Below are 21,064 nucleotides of genomic sequence, written 5' to 3'. Positions count from 1 at the left end.
ACCTGTGGCCATTGTGTGTATAAGCGGCTCAGCTACCTGTGGCCACTGTGTGTATAAGTGCCTCTGTTACCTATGGGAATTGTGTGTAGAAGTGGCACTGCTACCGGGGTCCATTGTGTGTATAAGCAACACTGCTACCTGTGGTCATTGTGTGTATAAACTGCTTTGCTACCTGTGGGCACTGTGTGTATCAACTGCTCTGCTACCTGTGGGCACTGTGTGTATCAACGGCTCTGCTACCTGTGGGCACTGTGTGTATAAGCGGCTCTGCTACCTGTGGGCACTGTGTGTATAAGCGGCTCTGCTACCTGTGGGCACTGTGTGTATAAGCGGCTCTGCTATCTGTGGGTATTGTGTGTATAAGCTGCCCTGCTACCTCTGGCCACTGTGTGGATACGTGGCTCTGATACCTGTGTCCACTGTGTGTATAAGCTGCGCTGCTACCTGTGGGCACTGTGTGTATAAGCAGCTCTGCTACCTGTGGGTATTGTGTGTATAAGCGGCTCTGCTACCTGTGCGTATTGTGTGTATAAGCTGCCCTGCTACCTCTGGCCACTGTGTGGATACGTGGCTCCGTTACCTGTGGCCATTGTGTGTATAAGCAGCTCAGCTACCTGTGTCCATTGTGTGTATACGCGGCTCTGATACCTGTGGCCACTGTGTGTATAAGCTGCGCTACATACCATAGCAGTATATACTACACTATGGGGGTAATTCCAAGTTGATCGCATCAGGATTTTTGATAGCAATTGGGCAAAACCTTGTGCACTGCAGGGGAGGCAGATATAACATGTGCAGAAAGAGTTAGATTTGGGTGGGTTATTTTATTTCTGTGCAGGGTAAATACTGGCTGCTTTATGTTTACACTGCAAATTAGATTGCAGATTGAACACACCCCACCCAAATCTAACTCTCTCTGCACATGTTATATCTGCCTCCCCTGCAGTGCACATGGTTTTGCCCAATTGCTAACAAAAATCCTGCTACGATCAACTTGGAATTACCCCCTATGTTATTCATTGTGCCCTGCGGCCTCTCTTTACGCCCTCACAAAGGGCTACGCCCCCTTGACAATCGCACGCCCTTCCCCCTTGCAATATGTACCCAATAGCATAAACTTTTTTGCAGGTAAAACTCCATATAATAACAATTATAGCACAGCTGAAGGGGTTAACGGGTCGTAAGCCTCTTGCAACGGTATTTTCTGTCTAACACTCTTTATCCTCTCCCTACCACCCTGACTCTCCCTATCCTTTACCGATCGCACAGCGTTTCTGTACATTCCCTTTCTCCCCCCCTACGCCTCTCTATCTTTTCTCAACCGGACACCATTTCTGTATGCCCTCTATACTGCCCTGTGTTTCTGATTCTGTTATCTACCGGCCTGCGTATGTCCAAAGGTGTGCAGGGGTTAACGGGGCGTAGCCCCAAACGCTGGTGTGAAGAGCGCCCGTAGGGCGCGATGAATCACCTAGTGTACAGTATTTGCTCCCCTATCATGGCAGCATGGTTTGTTCTAGACACAAAGCTACTTGCTGTTTTTCCTTTATTTACAAACATCAATCAGTCTCTTAGTTGTGCGCATTCTTTGCAAATTCGATTGGGACCAACTTGTATGCAGCACTGGTTTTCCCTTGGCGGTTGCAGTGATTGTAAAGTGGATGTGCTCCGTCATAGGCACCTAGTAATGTAGGCGCATTGCACACTGACATAGAAGTAGCAAGCAACCTTTTGTGCGTTCAGAATGATCCTTATTGTAAGAAAGGTAGGTTGTGCCATCTGCTGGACACACATGGTACTGCTGCACGTTTGCCTAATGTCAGCTGTTTAAGGACCTACTGTATATGGGCCCTCATTCCGAGTTGTTCGCTCGCAAGGCGAATGTAGCAGAGTTACACACGCTAAGCCGCCGCCTACTGGGAGTGAATCTTAGCTTCTTAAAATTGCGACCGACGTACGCGCAATATTGCGATTACAAACGAGTTAGCAGTTTCAGAGTAGCTCCAGACTTACTCTGCCTGTGCGATCATTTCAGTGCTTGTCGTTCCTGGTTGACGTCACAAACACACCCAGCGTTCGCCCAGGCACTCCCACCGTTTCCCCGGCCACTCCTGCGTTTTTTCCGGAAACGGTAGCGTTTTCAGCCACACGCCCCTGAAACGCCGTGTATCCGCCCAGTAACACCCATTTCCTGTCAATCACATTACGATCGCCGGAGCGAAGAAAAAGCCGTGAGTAAAAATACTTTCTTCATAGTAAAGTTACTTGGCGCAGTCGCAGTGCGAACATTGCGCATGCGTACTAAGCGGATTTTCACTGCGATGCGATGAAAAATACCGAGCGAACAACTCGGAATGAGGGCCCTGACATTTGGAGGCTCAGGCAAAATAACATTCTAGTCCTGTGTAAAAAGTAGGATCTCTCCCTCCTTATCTCAAACAAGACTGCACTCTAAGCTCTCCTACAGAAATATGTATTGTACGATGACACACACACACACACACACACGCACCAGAGCTGGCCTTAGGCATAGGCAAACTAGGCAAATTCCTAGGGGCACAAGCAGATTCTGCTGATTAAAATTATATGCAGCATGCCTATATTCTGTGTGTGACTGCGGCTGTACCTGCATACTAAATGCTAAATTGCAGTTTATTCCTGGAAATCATTGTAACGTAGCATTTCGTATGCAGATACAGCCACAGCCGCACATAGAATATATAGGCATGCTAATTATAATTTTAATCAGCAGAAGCTGCTTGTGCGTCCCTAGTCATGCAGCAATGGAAATAAGATGCAGTTTCTGCAAAAAAAGGCGCCCAACGTTAGCAGAGCTGGACAGGAGCTGCAGGGCGTATTGAGGCAAGATGTATGAGGACATCTGTATCCAAGCAGAGGTCACAGTGTTAGGCTGGGGCCACACATAGCGGCCAAGCAGGTCCCGTTCAGTGGGACCCACTTGGCCACAAGGAGACTGCACATGGGCGCCTATGCAGGTGCCCCCCAAACGTGCAGTAGTTCCGCCACCACTGGATTCAACCGCAGCATGCTGCTGTTGGGCCGGATGACTGGACGGCGGGATTTCATTGAGAACACATACATTTCAATGTATGTGTTCACACAGTGTGGCTGTGTTCCATTGAAATTCTGTGTGTCACTGGCCGGATACTGTTCTGCGGGATCCGTGTGCACACAAAAGCCACCTCCTGACCAAGCGGGTACTGTTCAGCGGACCCGCTTGGCCGCTATGTGTGGCCCCAGCCTTAGTGGCCGTGCGAGTGCTGTATGTGGGTAGGTTGGTTGTTCAATACTGTTCAACGTATGTGTAAGGGGCATTATGTGTGTCATGTGTATAAATGCACTAATAATGTGCAGCTTATGTGTAAGGGGCATTATGTGTATAAGGTAATTAGTAAAGGTTGGCATAATGTGTAAGTTGCATTATGTTTATAAGGACATTAATAATGTGTGTCATATGTGTAAGGGGTGTGGTATGGACAGTGTCTAGGTCAACCACTATTTGTCGACAGGGTCTCTAGGTTGACAGGTCAAAATGTCGACATGAGTTTTTTAATGTTTTTTGGTGTCATTTTCTCCGTACAATAACCGGGAACCTCAATTAGTGCACCGTGTCCCCTCGCATGGCTCGCTTCCCTCGCCATGCTCCGGGCAAGGTTCCTCGCTTCGCTACCGCTGCGCTCAGCACATGTTACTATTCCCAATCGTAGTCCACGTGGATTGTTAAGTATGAAAAAGTAAAAAAAAAAGGAACTGTCGACCGAGTTACTGCCGACCAATAGTGGTCGACCTAGTTACTGTCGACCTAGTTACTGTCGACCTAGAGATCATATCCCATGTGTAAGGGGCATTACCAATGTGTGGCATTATGTGTATAAGGTGCTCTATTTTGTGGCGTAATGTATAGAAAGCGCACTACTGTGTGGTCTAATGTGAATAAAGAGCAACATGGTGTGATATAATGTGAGTAAGGAGCACTACTGTGATTAGTAATATATATATATATATATATATATATATATATATATATAAAAGATAAAGTGGTACTACTGTGTGATGTAACGTGAAGAAGGGATACTATCACATAATATAAAGTGAATAAAGTTGCACTACTGTGTGGCGTAATTTGAATTGGGGGTACTATTATGTGTCCATGCCCCTTCCCAAAAGAACACTCCTTTTTGGGCTGCGCACTGTTCCTATTTAAAATATAGGGTGTAGGAACACCAAAATGAGGACTGGTATGGGTGAGGGGTGATGGTGCTGGGAAGTGGGTGCAGCATCAGAGGTGGACCTAGCGGCGGTGCTAGGGGGCACCAGCCAAAATCTTGCCTAGGTCATCATATTGATTAGGGCCCCTCGGGGCGGCACATTAGGTCTGTCTAATACCCAGTCTCGGTTTATTCCTGTGCTTGTTCCCCCACGATTGTGAAGCACAACTATGTAGGCTGGGGCTATACAGTATAAGTAAATGTTAATAAATAAATATCAGCGTACAGACGTTCGGATATCTCCTATTGCTCCATGTTGCTTCCTCTGCTCCTGTCCTTGTGCAGATAAGAAGGGGACATCTACATTCCCCTATGTGACAAAGCTTCTGTATTATAAAGCAGCAGATGTATTCCTTTATGGAGACAGGGGAGTGCGGGCTGATATCTAAGTGGGGTCACGCATCTTTCATTTTAAATATTTAACAAACTTTAGCTAAACTGACTGTACTCGGCGGCACGCTGCTTTTGCTTAACACTACAAAGGCTCTTTGAAGTGGGAAGACTGCGAAATACCTTAATCTTCTCGCGGGAAAGACAGACGTGAGATACTGATTGTAAAAGCTCACAGAGTAGACTATTTACATCCTTATCTAGCGGAATCACATTTATATAACCAGCACTCTACCATTGGAACATGGGCATAATATCATTTTAGTATGTTATGTTGGAACTATTGTCATGCACTGATTATGGGAGCAATATGTTTCAGTACTGCAGAATAGCTCATGCTTTTGTTCTTAATTGGCAGTATAAATGTAGCTATTTGTTAATGGAACAGCCTGGCCAGATGGGGATCGTGACCCCTTCCTTGTGGGCTGGAGCTTTACGCAATGCCCATCGCAACTGTAGTTTACTGCAATGCTCATTGCAACTGGTGCTTCCAGAATGGCCAATGCAAATGGTGTTATCCGCAATGGCCATCACAATTGGTGTTATCCGCAATGCCCATCGCAATTAGTAGGATCCGCAATGCCCATCGCAGTTGGTGCTTTCCGCAATGCCCATCGCAGTTGGTGCTTTCCGCAATGCCCATCGCAGTTGGTGCTTTCCGCAATGCCCATCGCAATTGGTGTTTTTTGCAATGCCCATCACAATTGATGCTTTATGTAATGCCCATCGCAATTGGTGCTTTCCGCAATGCCCATCGCAATTGGTCCTTTCCACAATGCCCATCGCAATTGGTGCTATCCACAATGGGGGTAATTCTGAGTTGATCGCAGCAGCACGTTTGTTAGCAAATGGGCAAAACCATGTGCACTGGAGGGAGGGCAGATATAACATTTGCAGAGAGAGTTAGATTTGGGTGGGTTATTTTGTTTCTATGCAGGGTAAATACTGGCTGCTTTATTTTTGCACTGCAATTTAGTTTTCAGTTTGAATACACCCCACCCAAATCCATCTCTCTCTGCACATGTTTTATCTGCCCCCACTGCAGTGCACATGGTTTTGTCCAACTGCTAAAAAATTTCCTGCTGCGATTAACTTGGAATTACCCCCAATGTCCATTGCAGCTGGGGCTTACTGCAGTTAACATTGCAATAGGAGCTCTCCGCAATGACCGTCTCAACTGGAGCTTACTACACTGCCCATCGCAACGTTTCTGCATGTCCAGTTGCGTGTCTGGGTCAGTATTTGGAAGTACTGTGATAATGTATGCCTTATGGCTCTCATAGCATATGCCTTCCACCTCTTTTATATATTTTATGGCCATAAGTCCTCATAAGTAGTTTTCACCTTCGATAGGGCTTCCCAATTAAATGTCTTTGCATTGGGATGCTTTGCATGGGAAAGTTCACGCGGATGTCCAGGTCCGGAGTTCCAGTGCACTCTGCATGTGTGATTCAACAAAGCTGGCTGAGAAATGTGCAGGGGGGAACCAGGACCGGCTGACCCTTGGTCCTGCTTTCCGGATACTATCCCGCTGTTCCACTCCCAGGCCACAGTGTCCTGCTGAGGAGGTTACTACAGCTGTACCTGGCAGAGCAACGGCATCCGCACAGTGCTGAGAGGCTGGGGCAGCCCAGCAGCCAGATGAGGGCTGTGCACTACCCAGTGTGACGAGGAACCGGGGAATGATGCACGGCTAATTCCCAGTCATGGCACACAACAGTCATGATCTCTTCCTCCCAAGTGTTGGGGTGGTATGCCAGTAATGCCAATCGGGAGTGTGGTCTGCAATGTTTGCCTATATCTGATATCTCCTGGGTTCAAGCTTGGTTTAAATTGCCCTGATCCTTAATCCATGTGCCATGTGTGCATGGCATGACCAGGGATTAAAAAGACCCCTCACTGTGAGGACTATGATTTGAATTACATAAAAGACTAAGGTCTAGATTTATCAAGCCTTGGAGAGTGATACATTTCCCGGTGATAAAGTGGCAACCAATCAGCTCCTAACTGTCATTTTTCAAATACAGCCTGTAACATGGCAGTTAGTTGCTGATTGGCTGGTACTTTATCACCGTGCAATTTATCACTCTCTAAGGCTTGATAAATCTGGGCTTAAATCATTTTATGTGAAGGAAGCATGTGGCTAGAAACAATGAACGCAAGTCCCACCGTCCTCTCCTCTCCACTGAGTTTAACCCCTTGATGACGGTATTAGTTAGGGAGTGTGGAGTGTTGGGGAGAGAACAGGAAGCGTTCACCTGCCATTTTCCCTGCAGGACCTCCACAGCAATGTCCAGAGATTTGGAAGTATATTTGGACTGTCCAAAATCCGCCTCTGTCGCTTTCTTGCCCTCATCATCTCTGACAACCCACTGACTGTTTTCCTGATATGTATTTTTCTTTTTTACTAGTACTCTACGTGGGCCTATAAAGTTATCATTCTATCATATGTACTGTTTGCAGCATAGCGTGTGTAAATGCTTTGGCTGCACTGAGGAATTAATTCATCAACCTGTGTCCTTTGGTGGATGGACTGTCCCTCTAGCCACCCTTTCTTTACCCAGGCATGTAGTTCCCTCTCACTCTATAAATAAATAAATATATATATATATATATATTTACTATCGTTTGCCTGTGGCTTCGTTCAGCGGAACAAATTTTACAACGACAGCAGTGCCATCTAATATTGTGATGTATATTTTATATTGTACGCATTGATCACCAAGTGTTTGCAGTTTTTCCTTCAGGTATTAACATAAAAAGATGCTTGTGGCTACTAACTCGTGAGCAAGCCACGTAAAGCTGGCCATGGGAGAACCAGCTGGTCCTGAGATCTGCGCCTGCAGCCCTGAGCGTTTGCCCCCGAGACTTCTTGATCGTCATAGCGAAGCAGACGCTTACAGGAAACTGCAGGCGCTTGAATTGAAAATGAAAATTGTTGAGGATTAGGGGTTATACGTGGTATAAACATAATCTCACCTGCGCCACATCCGGTTAGAATCTCTGCCTCAATTAGGTTCCTCTGCAGAGCAGTCACTGTAAGTCGGGTTCCGTTGCATAACTTGGGCAGAATCGAGATCCACAGAACCATGATCAGAACACCAACTTTCAGTGCGCCGAGTGTCAAGCGTCTGTTTTTTTTTCTTTTATTGCTCCTCTCCCTGATGTCGCATGGAGATCATACATACCTCAGCTTCTTTCTAGGTCACTAAGCTATACAATAGTGAAAACGCCATCCAAATTCATGCAGTAGTTTCTGCGTGATGCCTGAACCAACAGACAGACAAAAATTCCCTCCATAATGTTTTTGTCTCCATAGTTCATAAACTGTCCCTAGAAGTATATTTCTCAAAAAGAATTGTTGTGTACAGACACAACCGTAACAGTTTTATTATATGTATAGATATTCTTTGTCTCCCAACCATGATAGCCTGTTTCCCAAGTTATAATAGCATCCACCCTTTATTATAGGGCTGATGCTAGTGCACCCCATCCCATCCCAATTCAGCCTCTCCGATTATAAGGCTCGATACCTTCCACTGTGAAATTGTACATTTGCTTGAATTCTAGCTTCCACTGGGCCTAATACAAGGTTGATTGCAAAACAACATTTTCCTCTACTGGGCACTGAAGGAGGGGCATATGTAACATGTGCAGAGAGAGTTAGATTTGGGTGGGGTGTGTTCAAACTGAAATCTAAATTGCAGTGTAAAAAATAAAGCAGCCAGTATTTACCCTGCACAGAAACAAAATAACCCACCCAAATCTAACAACTCTCTCTGCACATGGTATATCTGCCCCACCTGCAGTGCACATGGTTTTGCCCATTAGAGGAAAATGTTGTTTTGCAATCATCCTTGAATTAGGCACACAATGCGATAACATGCTAAATGGAGCTGTGTTATTGTAGCCTGGGAGGGTCATCTGTGTTTTATCATCCTTTTGTACACAGTTTTGAGGTGATTTTTGGAGCACATACTGTTAAATATAAATATTACAAATAACATTGTGATTTTCGCTATTATCATGTAGATTAGACTCGTCTGATGGTTTTCCCCATACTGTAATAAACTATTATTTATTTTTATTTCCAAAAGGTGCACACTGCCAGATTGTCTGAGGGAATATCCCATTATGTATTGTATAATATATGAGCCATATGTCTAACCCTGGATGTGCAAATAGGCACTTTCTGCCAAAGGAATTTCTGAGGAGCTTTGCCAGTTATAGTCTGACTTCTGTACCAGGGTGATTAGCTGAGACGTGTGCTACTTTCCCAAATCTAAAACAATTATCAGGCCCAGAAGAGAACTCTTCCTTGGTACCATTTGGCAGTGTATTGTTGGAATTGCATTCGATGTTTTTTAAACATTGCAAAACTTAAGCTGCAGAATATTACATTGTATCCAGTGTGTATGTATATATATATATCTATATCTATATATATATATATAATACACACACATATATAAAACTGTAAGTGTTGTGTCTGTACATAGCAATTTATTTTGTGAAATATACTTCTAAGGACTGTTTACTATGGAGACGGAATTTAATGTTTTTTAATTTTTTTGTCTGTTCGTTCCGGCATCACGCAACAACTACCGGATGTATTTGGATGGTGTTTTTACTACTGTATAGTTTAGTGTCCTAGAAAGAAACTAAGGTCTGTATAATCTCCATGTTTCATCAGGGAAAAGAAAAACCAGACACTTGATAGTCTGTGTGTGCAGGCTTCTGAAGTCTGAAATGACTACGTGTATATAGTCACAGGAGCAAACGCTCAGGGCTGCAGGCGCAGATCTCAGGACCAGCTGCTTCTCCCATCGGCAGCTTTACATGGCTTGCTCATGGATTAGTAGCCCCAAGCATATTTTTATGTTAATCCCTGAAGGAAAAACTGCAAATATTGTTTACAAAGAAAATTTGTAATCAATGCGTACAATATAAAATATACATCACGATATTAGATGGCACTACTGTCTTTGTAAGATTAGTTCCACTGAGCAATAACGGACATCCACACGAGCGAAGCCATGGGAAAATGCTAATATATATGTATGATTTAACCTTTTTACCCAGTTTTGCATGGTACTTTACATGTGCTCAGGGCTATTTTAAGACATTTTTGTGCCCAGAGCTGAGATCACCTTAGTGACCCAAAAAGATTGCTACAAAAATCAGAGGGGTAACTTGTAGCAGTATCCTATAAATTCTAAGATCTCATTTTTCACCAATGACTGGCAAATTGTCACCCTGATATTTTGGTCCAAGCAGTGTTGAGCTGGGGCATGTAGGGCCCACCGGGGGAATGCAGTGGTAGGGGCCCATGTTAGGGGTGTGGCCAGTCTGCTGAGGGGGTGTGGTCTGCCACCTCATTGGTTTGACTAACCATTAGAGAGTGCAACGTCTGGGCCCCTTCATAAATATATACAGTAAATTCAGCTGCTGCATGCATGATAATGTACCAGATTAATAACAGATTAATAACAGCGATGCACTGTAAAAAAAATACACCATAGTCCAGTATAAGGTAACATATGCATATTGTAGAATTCAAGTGTACAGTCTGGAACCTGATCCTTAGAGCAGGAGGTGGGCCCCAGGCAGTGGGGCCCACCAGCGGTTTCCCCTATACCCCTGTGGGCCAGTCCAAGCCTGCGTCCAAGTTAAGTTTCTCTTGCCGGGACAGTGGTGACAATAAGGGGGAAATACAGTTGTTTTTGCACGCTTGTAAGTTATTGCCGTCTGACCAGCAATATTCAGTTGTTCTGCAGTGCTGCGGGCCTCCATTACTGATGACTCTGGTTATGCGCATAAAACTGCTGAGTCTGTGCAAAGTATTGGGTTTGCTGCCAAAACGACAGTTTGGGTGCAGAACAGAATGACTTCTGGCCGACTTCTGCTTCCCACCTCAGGAGGCTGTGAACAGAAATCCATCATAAGTGATGGCTGCCCGAAACAATTGAATAGTTTCCGTAACTGTAGACGGGAGCTGCGGGCGCCCAACAACAATTGATTTCTCCCCAAAGAGCCCGTCCTGGGCGAAGAGTAAATAGTAAAGTGATACAATAGCTTGTGTCTCGCTTTACTGCACGGTTCAGACCCGGATTACCTACTGAGCATGTGTGACCATAGGTTCACATATGGTGCAAGTATACAATGGTGTACAGGGAACCGAAGGTCCCGCTCTGTAATAGATCGACCACAAAACTATTTTAATAAATAAGCTTCAAAAACACAAGAAGAAAAAAACAATACAAGCAATATTGTGTTAAACATTGATATGATACACTAAGATGAACCTGGCATGTGAAACAAGCTACACCTTACACATTGAGCTACAGTATGCTGGGTGACCCGAGTAGCACTGAGAAAATATCGGAGGCCGCTGAATGCTTCCCACCTGTTCAATCTCCAAGTCTAGTGGCTACATCAGTAGACAAACATGTTACTGCCACAGTTATCTGAGTGTCTTGGATGCTGGGTATGGGACTCAAGGTCGACACCAATTAGATCGACACCCAGTGGTCGACAGTGTGTAGGTTGACACTAGAAATGTCAACACAGCCATTATGCCGACATGAAAAAAGGTCGACATTAGTTTTTTATGTTTTTTTTGGTGTTGTTTTAGCCGTCAAGTGACCAGGAACCCCAATTAGTGCACCGCGTCCCCTTGCATGCTCGCGCTCCGCACAGATTACCGTTCCCAGTCGTAGTCCACCTGGATCATAAAGTATGAAAAAGTCCCCCAAAAAACTTAAAAATCTCATGTCAACCTTGTTCGACCTATTTCTAGTGTCAACCTACCCACTGTCGACCAGTGGGTGTTGATCTACTTGGTGTAGACCTGGAGTCCGGATACCTTGGATGCTTGCTCCATTATGTCCTCATTGAGTAAGCCCTTTTAGTGATCTTTACCAAGCGATCAGAGACTTACTTCTGTATCTAAAACATATACACGAAGGCTGAACGGACTCCATGCTAGGGGTCTGATGTCTGATTTGTACCTCTTACATAAGACTATAGGAACGTGTATTATCACTTGACACAGCTAAAAGTCTTTGAGTTGATTGATACTATAGTTATGTGGCCTGTTCCCTTTAATTGCGTAAAATAGTGGTGGGCCCACTATCTGCGGAGCTTCCTGCATTGGTGGCAGAACTGCGGACAGTCAGAATAGGGCTAATATAATGACACTAAGAAGGTAAAATAGCATTGTATACTGATGTTAAGGCCGGTTACACATCAGAACAACCGGCAATTGTGCCAGTGGTCTGGGGAAAGTTCTTCTGCTCCTGACCATTCCCGATTGCTGGTACACACCAGGAAGATGTAATGAACAACGGAACGATCACTGTTCCATCCTTTATTACACTGCACCGTGTCGCATGAGATATCTTCCAATTTGGCTGTACCGCTGGGCCGACCAGAAGATGTCGCATGCGACCTGTTGGAGCATGCAATAGTGAGTACACACTAGGCGATGTGCAGGAATTATCATGCCGAAATGGCAAATCATGCCGAATATTGCTCTGGTGCGTACCCACCGTAACTCTCAATTGTGACAAATCAATTATATTTCCCATAGAAGATCCCTTATACATTTTGTTCCTGGCATTCCTTCATATACCGGTGTATACAGTAATTTGTTTAAGTCATCTTCTTCATGATCGATTGCTCATCCAAAATTATGTTGGTATGAAAAGTATAAAATATCTAAAAGAATCTTGGCATTCGCTGGACAGTATCTGCTTCCCGCACGTGACATTGAATGCTCGGGCTGCTTTCTTTCAGTCCAAAGAGTTTTAACAAAACCAGTTCAGGGAAATTATTAATTTTGAATTTTAAATCTTTAAATGCCCTTTGGTTCAGTGATCTTGGTGACAGTCTCTGGAGAGTATCCATGGGCATGTCTTCTGTCTCAAAGCATCATGGGATTACCAATCTCTTACCTGCCGTAGAATGGTATGTCTCTGTCCTCCTGAAATAAGCTCTCTGTGTACTTTTAACTGGACGTGCTCATACATCACTGGACGTGCCTCATACATCACTGGATGTGCCTCATGCATCACTGGACGTGCCTCATGCATCACTGGACGTGCCTCATGCATCACTGGACATGCAGTCCATCCGGAGAGGGATTTTCTGAACCCCCTCTCCTGGGGACCGGGGCTGCTGTTGATGCCCATTACTGTACTTGCTATTTGCACATGTGTGGCCAGATGGCTCTGTATACGGCAATGCCCCGGTCAGGCCTGAAGCTGGAGGTGGTACCGTTATCTGCAGTATCACTTTACTGTTTTTTTACTCTTTGCTGGGGACGGGCTCTTTATCTGAGCCCATAGCTCAGTGACACTTCCAGGGGACACCACATCTAGGGAATCTTCTGCTTGTGTTACATTCGGAGGGAAGGGGACACCGCTTATTTCTTCTGGTTAAAATTCACAGTTTCCACGCCGATTTAAATCAACCGGTTTCCCCATACTGTGACCTGAAATCGCTTCAATGTGAATAAGATATGAACCTTAAATACTCACAGCCTTTATTCTGACACATTCAATCAGATCCCAGCGTCTGGCTGATGCTGGCGAACACTGGAGACGCTGTCAGCCCCATTAATGCCTTACATCAAACGAGGCTGCAGCAGCTTGCAAACACGTGTCTAATTAATGCATCTTATCACAGCAACCTCATTATAAGGCAGCAGCCAGTGACACCTAACGGCATGTAATCGTGTTACGGAAGAATCTAGTCTGTAAGAGTGTGCTGGAGTCACTCCAAGGGCAGATAGTCCCTGATACCTCCATTGCCGCACAGTGGGGCAGATGTATTAAGCCTGGAGAAGTGATAAAGCAGTGATAAGTGCAAGGTGATAACGCACCAGCCAATCAGCTCCTAACTGTCATTTTTCAAATCCATAATGATTGGCTGGTGCGTTATCACCTTACACTTATCATTTCTTTATCCCTTCTCCAGGTTAATACATCTGTCCCAATATTACTAGATAAACGCAGGGAGCAACTTCTGTTTATTGAAGCACATTATTAGTAGAGATGTGCACCAGAAATTTTTCGGGTTTTGGATTCGAACGCGTTTTGGCAAAACCTCCCTTAAAAATTTTTGACGGATTCGGGTGTGTTTTGGATTTGGGTGTTTTTTTTTTCAAAAACCCCTCAAAAGCAGCTTAAATCATAGAATTTGGGGTTAATTTTGATCCGATAGTATTATTACCCTCAATAATCATAATTTCCACTCATTTCCAGTCTATTCTGAACACCTCACACCTCACAATATTATTTTTAGTCCTAAAATTTGCACCGAGGTCGCTGGATGACTAAGCTAAGCGACCCAACTGGCCGACACAAACACCTGGCCCATCTAGGAGTGGCACTGCAGTGTCAGACAGGATGGCACTTAAAAAAATTGGCCCTAAACATCACATGATGCAAAGATAAAAAAATAAAAAAAAGAGGTGCAAAATGGAATTGTCCTTGGGCCCTCCCACCCACCCTTATGTTGTATAAACAGGACATGCACACTTTAACAAACCCTTCATTTCAGCGACAGGGTCTGCCACACGACTGTGGCTGAAATGACTGGTTGGTTTGGGCCCCCACCAATAAAGAAGCAATCAATCTCTCCTTGCACAAACTGGCTCTACAGAGGCAAGATGTCCACCTCATCATCATCCTCCGATTCCTCACCCCTTTCACTGTGTACATCCCCCTCCTCACAGATTATTAATTCGTCCCCACTGGAATCCACCATCTCAGGTCCCTGTGTACTTTCTGGAGGCAATTGCTGGTAAATGTCTCCACGGAGGAATTGATTTATAATTCATTTTGATGAACATCATCTTCTCCACATTTTGTGGAAGTAACCTCGTACGCCGATCGCTGACAAGGTGAGCGGCTGCACTAAACACTCTTTCGGAGTACACACTGGAGGGGGGGCAACTTAGGTAAAATAAAGCCAGTTTGTGCAAGGGCCTCCAAATTGCCTCTTTTTCCTGCCAGTATACGTACGGACTGTCTGACGTGCCTACTTGGATGCTGTCACTCATATAATCCTCCACCATTCTTTCAATGGTGACAGAATCATATGCAGTGACAGTAGACGACATGTCAGTAATCGTTGGCAGGTCCTTCAGTCCGGACCAGATGTCAGTTTTCGCTCCTGACTGCCCTGCATCACCGCCAGCGGGTGGTTTTGGAAATTTGATCCTTTTCCTGGCAGCTCCAGTGGCGGTAGAAAATGAAGCAGGAGCTGTTGGCGGGTCACATTCCGCTTGACTTGACAAGTGTCTCACCAGCAGGTCTTTGAACATCCGCAGACTTGTGTCTGCCGGAATGAGAGATACAAGGTAGGCTTTAAACCTAGGATCGAGCACGGTGGCCAAAATGTAGTGCTCTGATTTCAACAGATTGACCACCCGTGAATCCTGGTTAAGCGAATGAAGGGCTCCATCCACAAGTCCCACATGCATAGCGGAATCGCTCCGTTTTAGCTCCTCCTTCAATCTCTCCAGCTGCTTCTGCAAAAGCATGATGAGGGGAATGACCTGACTCAGGCTGGCAGTGTCTGAACTGATTTCACGTATGGCAAGTTCAAAGGGTTGCAGAACCTTGCACAACGTTGAAATCACTCTCCACTGCACTTGAGTCAGGTGCATTCCCCCTCCTTTGCCTATATTGTAGGCAGATGTATAGGCTTGAATGGCCTTTTGCTGCTCCTCCATCCTCTGAAGCATATAGAGGGTTGAATTCCACCTCGTTACCACCTCTTGCTTCAGCTGATGGTGGGGCAGGTTCAGGAGTGTTTGCTGGTGCTCCAGTCTTCGGCACGCGGTGGCTGAATGACGAAAGTGGGCCGCAATTCTTCGGGCCACCGACAGCATCTCTTGCACGCCCCTGTCGTTTTTAAAAAAATTCTGCACCACCAAATTCATTGTATGTGCAAAACATGGGACGTGCTAGAATTTACCCTCATGTAATGCACGCACAATATTGGTGGCGTTGTCCGATGTCACAAATCCCCAGGAGAGTCCAATTGGGGTAAGCCAATCTGCGATGATGTTCCTCAGTTTCCGTAAGAGGTTGTCAGCTGTGTGCCTCTTATGGAAAGTGGTGATACAAAGCGTAGCCTGCCTAGGAACGAGCTGGCGTTTGCGAGATGCTGCTACTGGTGTCGTCGCTGCTGTTGTTGCTGCGGGAGGCAATACATCTACCCAGTTGGCTGTCACATTCATATAGTCCTTAGTCTGCCCTGCTCCACTTGTCCACATGTCCGTGGTTAAGTGGACATTGGGTACAACTGCGTTTTTTAGGACACTGGGGACTCTCTTTCTGACGTCTGTGTACATTCTCGGTATCGCCTGCCTAGAGAAGTGGAACCTAGATGGTATTTGGTACCGGGGACATACTACCTCAAGAAATTCTCTAAGTCCCTGTGAACTAACACCAACACAGCTGCCAAGGCCTGAATTATCCGCTTTGCAACTGGATGACTGCTGTGATATTTCATCTTCCTCGCAAAGGACTGTTGGACAATCAATTGCTTACTGGAAGAAGTACAAGTGGTCTTCCGACTTCCCCTCTGAGATGATGATCCACTCCCAGTAGCAACAACAGCAGCGCCAGCAGCAGTAGGCGTTACACTCAAGGATGCATCGGAGGAATCCCAGTCAGGAGAGGACTCGTCAGACTTGCCAGTGACATGGCCTGCAGGACTATTGGCTTTCCTGTCTAAGGAGGAAATTGACACTGAGGGAGTTGGTGGTGTGGTTTGCAGGAGCTTGGGTACAAGAGGAAGGGATTTAGTTGTCAGTGGACTGCTTCCGCTGTCACCCAAAGTTTTGAACTTGTCAATAACTTCTGATGAATGCGCTCCAGGTGACGTATAAGGGAGGATGTTCCTAGGTGGTTAAAGTCCTTACCCCTATTTATTACAGCTTGACAAAGGCAACACACGGCTTGACACCAGTTGTCCGCATTTCTGTTGAAATAATTCCACACCGAAGAGGTGATTTTTTTGGTATTTTGACCAGGCATGTCAATGGTCTTAATCATCCCACGGACAACAGGTGTCTCCCCGGGTGCCTGACTTAAACAAACCACCTCTCCATCAGAATCCTCCTTGTCAATTTCCACCTCAGCGCCAGCAACACCCATATCCTCATCCTGGTGTACTTCAACAGTGACATCTTCAATTTGAATATCAGGAACTAGACTGTGGGTGCTCCTTCCAGCACTTCCTGGGGGCGTGCAAATGGTGGAAGGCGCATGCTCTTCACGTCCAGTGTTGGGAAGGTCAGGCATCGCAACCGACACAATTGAACTCTCCTTGGGGATTTGTGATTTAGAAGAACGCACAGTTCTTTGCTGTGCTTTTGCCAGCTTAACTCTTCATTTTTCTAGCGTGAGGATGAGTGTTTCCATCCTCATGTGAAGCTGAACCACTAGCCATGAACATAGGCCAGGGCCTCAGCCGTTCCTTGCCACTCCGTGTCGTAAATGGCAAATTGACAAGTTTACGCTTCTCCTCAGACGCTCTTAATTTAGATTTTTGGGTCATTTTACTGAACTTTTGTTTTTTGGATTTTACATGCTCTCTACTATGGCATTGGGCATTGGCCTTGGCAGACGACGTTGATGGGTTTCATCGTCTCTGCCATGACTAGTGGCAGCAGCTTCAGCACTAGGTGGAAGTGGATCTTGATCTTTCCCTATTTTACCCTCCACATTTTTGTTCTCCATTTTTTAATGTGTGGAATTATATGCCAGTAATATATCTGGAATTAGAATGCAGCAGATGCAGAAGATATTGAGCACTGATCAGGATACTAGAAGTGACACAGAGCTGCAAGATACAGCAATGGCCTACTGTACTGTACTACTATATACTGGTGGTCACCACAATGATGCACTGTACTACTATATACTGGTTACAACAATGCAGCAGATATTGAGCACTGATCAGGATACTAGAAGTGACACAGAGCTGCAAGATACAGCAATGGCCTACTGTCCTGTACTACTATGTACTGGTGGTCAGCACAATGCTGCACTGTACTACTATATACTGGTCACAACAATTCAGCAGATATTGAGCACTGATCAGGATACTAGAAGTGACACAGAGCAGCAAGATACAGCAATGGCCTTCTGTACTGTACTACTATATACTGGTGGTCACCACAATGCTGCTCTATACTACTATATACTGGTCACAACAATGCAGCAGATATTGAGCACTGATCAGGATACTAGAAGTGACACAGAGCTGCAAGATACAGCAATGGCCTACTGTACTGTACTACTATATACTGGTGGTCACCACAGTGCTGCACTGTACTACTATATACTGGTCACAGCAATGCAGCAGTTATTGAGCACTGATCAGGATACTAGAAGTGACACAGAGCTGCAGGATACAGCAATGGCCTACTGTACTGTACTACTATATACTGGTGGTCACCACAATGCTGCTCTGTACTACTATATACTGGTCACAACAATGCAGCAGATATTGAGCACTGATCAGGTTACTAGAACTGAGTCTGACACGAAGCTGCAAGATACAGCAATGACCTACTGTACTGTACTGTACTATAATATACTGGTGGTCACCACAGTGCAGCACACTGAGCACAGATATTGAGCTTTTCAGGCAGGAGAATGTAGCCACGTCCTCTCCGCTCAATCTACAATGCACGAGTGAAAATGGCGGCGACGCACGGTTCTTTTTATGGAATACGAATCTCGCGAGAATCCGACAGTGGGATGATGACGTTCGTCCTCGTTCGGGTTAACCGAGCAAAGGCGGGAAGATCTGAGGTTGCCTCGGACCCGTGTAAACCACGTGAGGTTCGGGGGGGGGAAGGGGGGGGTTTCGGATCTCGACGAACTGAACCCGCTCATCTCTAATTATTAGTAAGTACTGTAGGAAGGTGTTTTTCATTTTACCATATCCTCTTCTCTATCACTGTCCTGCTTATTGTGGATTATATGTGGGGACCCCCCACCCCCTTCTGTTATTCATGAAGAGGATGAGACAAGCAAATCAACACTTTAATTGCATTCATTCAGTACGTGTACATATGGCAGCTCTCACACAGCATAATATGCAGTATATGGCAGTCCTGTGGTTATGGCGTTGCAGCTCCTATCCGTATCCTGCTTGGAAATTATATGACTGGTCTAGTTCTGAAGTTAATTTCCAGTCTCCTGAACACATTTTATTGTAAATACAAAATAACATTTTACTTGTCCATTCACTCTCCATTTTCCCAATCGTCCAGGTCTGTTTAAAGTGTCATTTAGTGTGAAATTCTTACAACTGAAAACACATTTATACTGATATGTTTAGTGTGGTACATAAATTACTCAGGTTGGATATACGCGCCAATCTCGTAGCGTTGCTTGACACACCTGTGTTGCAAAAACAACGGTTCTGTGGGCGTGTAGTCAGAGTTCCAGCTTGTATGCATAGTGAATGCCAAATTCACTCGCATCTTCTGGACCTAGCGTGAGGTAGGCATAAGTCTTCCAGATAAATATGATGGCTGCTCTGACGTACAGAATAGTGGTGTGGTGCCGTCACTTACACTTGCCATTCCGTTTGCAACCCATTCAAACTCCATTCAGAGTGGGTGTCCGAAGCTGCATACACATTGTGTATGACTACGTGAGAGCCATCTGCTCGTGCATGGGAATTAGGTTGGCATGCAAGCTGACCTAACTCTGTTCTGCATTATCGGCTTCTACAGACTGGCACCTGAGCAGAGCAACACAAAGGCTGGTGATGGAAAGGTTCTACTCTGACTGTATATTTGGAAATGGTGTAATACTGTATGTGACCTGGTAATGAATGTGCCCGTTCCAACCGGCGACAGTGAGATCACTGCATTCTTGACAGCCGATAGACTGAGAAGGTGACAGCTGCGCTTTCATTAAAAATCTGCTAGTTTAGAATTCAGGTTTAAATTGTACAGATAGTCACCCTGTATGGGAGTGTTCCTAGGTGGCACAGTGCAGATAGTCACCCTGTATGGGAGTGTTCCTAGGTGGCACAGTGCAGATAGTCACCCTGTATGGGAGTGTTCCTAGGTGGCACAGTGCAGATAGTCACCCTGTATGGGAGTGTTTCTAGGTGGCACAGTGCAGATAGTCAGCCTGTATGGGAGTGTTCCTAGGTGGCACAGTGCAGATAGTCACCCTGTATGGGAGTGTTCCTAGGTGACACAGTGCAGATAGTCACCCTGTATGGGAGTGTTCCTAGGTGGCACAGTGCAGATAGTCACCCTGTATGGGAGTGTTTCTAGGTGGCACAGTGCAGATAGTCACCCTGTATGGGAGTGTTTCTAGGTGGCACAGTGCAGATAGTCACCTTGTATGGGAGTGTTCCTAGGTGGCACAGTGCAGATAGTCACCCTGTATGGGAGTGTTCCTAGGTGGCACAGTGCAGATAGTCACCCTGTATGGGAGTGTTTCTAGGTGGCACAGTGATGTGACAATGGGTTCTAGGCTGTCCCTCACATGACCTGGTTTCTCCTCTTTGCCTTTATAGTTCCTGCTAGAATAATTTCCTACCCAAATACGACGCTGGCCACGCAAGGTCAGAAGAAAGAAATGAACTGCACGGCACACGGGGAGAAGCCCATCATAGTGCGCTGGGAGAAGGAGGACCGCATGATCAATTTCCCTGAAATGTCCCGCTACCAGGTGTCTACAAAGGAAGTGGGAGATGAAGTGCTCTCTATACTGCAGGTACACGCAATTATCCAATTAATGCATCATTTCAGACAAATCCCAAGAACCTTGTTCTTGGGGGGTGCCGTATTTTTGGCCTTGTATTTATATATGTGAAGATACAGGGTTCCAAATCACTCGGGCACAGTGTTAGATGAAAGCCAACAGTGGTTTATTGCACAGAATGGGTTATAGACTGTTCAGCACACTTCCGTAATTCCACAGAACAATTCCCACCACACACTTCTGGCAGAATATCACTTCTTAGCCTAGGACAGAGGTTCCCAAACTGTGTGCCGTGGCTCCCTGGGGTGCCTGGGGACACTTGCAGGGGTGCCCTGGGTTGGTGGTCCAGGACCAATTCAAATTATTCATGGTCAATATAATAGGCAAAACCAGTGCTGGTGGCTGCCAGTCATAAAATATGTGGCCAATCAGAAGCAAATCTTGTCCCTCACCACACAACTGACCCTAAGGATGACATATAAACGCGATCTACTTAATGTAATATTTATTTCTACATTTCTCAATAAGAAATTTTTGGCCTAGGGGTGCCGTGAAAAAAATTCTGATATTCTAGGGCGGCGTGATTCAAAAAAGTTTGGAAACCAAACCACTAGCCTAGGATCATAC

The 21,064-nt window shown here is 45.4% G+C and overlaps 1 protein-coding gene across 3 annotated transcripts in view; it reads left to right on the top strand.

Moving 5' to 3' along the window:
- DSCAM (DS cell adhesion molecule) overlaps nt 1–21,064 on the top strand; it is a 796,975-nt gene that overhangs the window by 497,251 nt on the left and 278,660 nt on the right. For all 3 annotated transcript variants that reach the window (XM_063956595.1, XM_063956594.1, XM_063956596.1), the window contains one exon: nt 20,250–20,449. In XM_063956595.1, coding sequence (XP_063812665.1) covers nt 20,250–20,449 — 200 coding nt within the window. The remainder of the gene's footprint in view (nt 1–20,249; nt 20,450–21,064) is intronic.

This window comes from Pseudophryne corroboree, chromosome 2, assembly GCF_028390025.1.
Source record: "Pseudophryne corroboree isolate aPseCor3 chromosome 2, aPseCor3.hap2, whole genome shotgun sequence".
Lineage (NCBI taxonomy): Eukaryota > Metazoa > Chordata > Amphibia > Anura > Myobatrachidae > Pseudophryne > Pseudophryne corroboree.
This window is presented reverse-complemented; position numbering and strand designations above follow the sequence as displayed.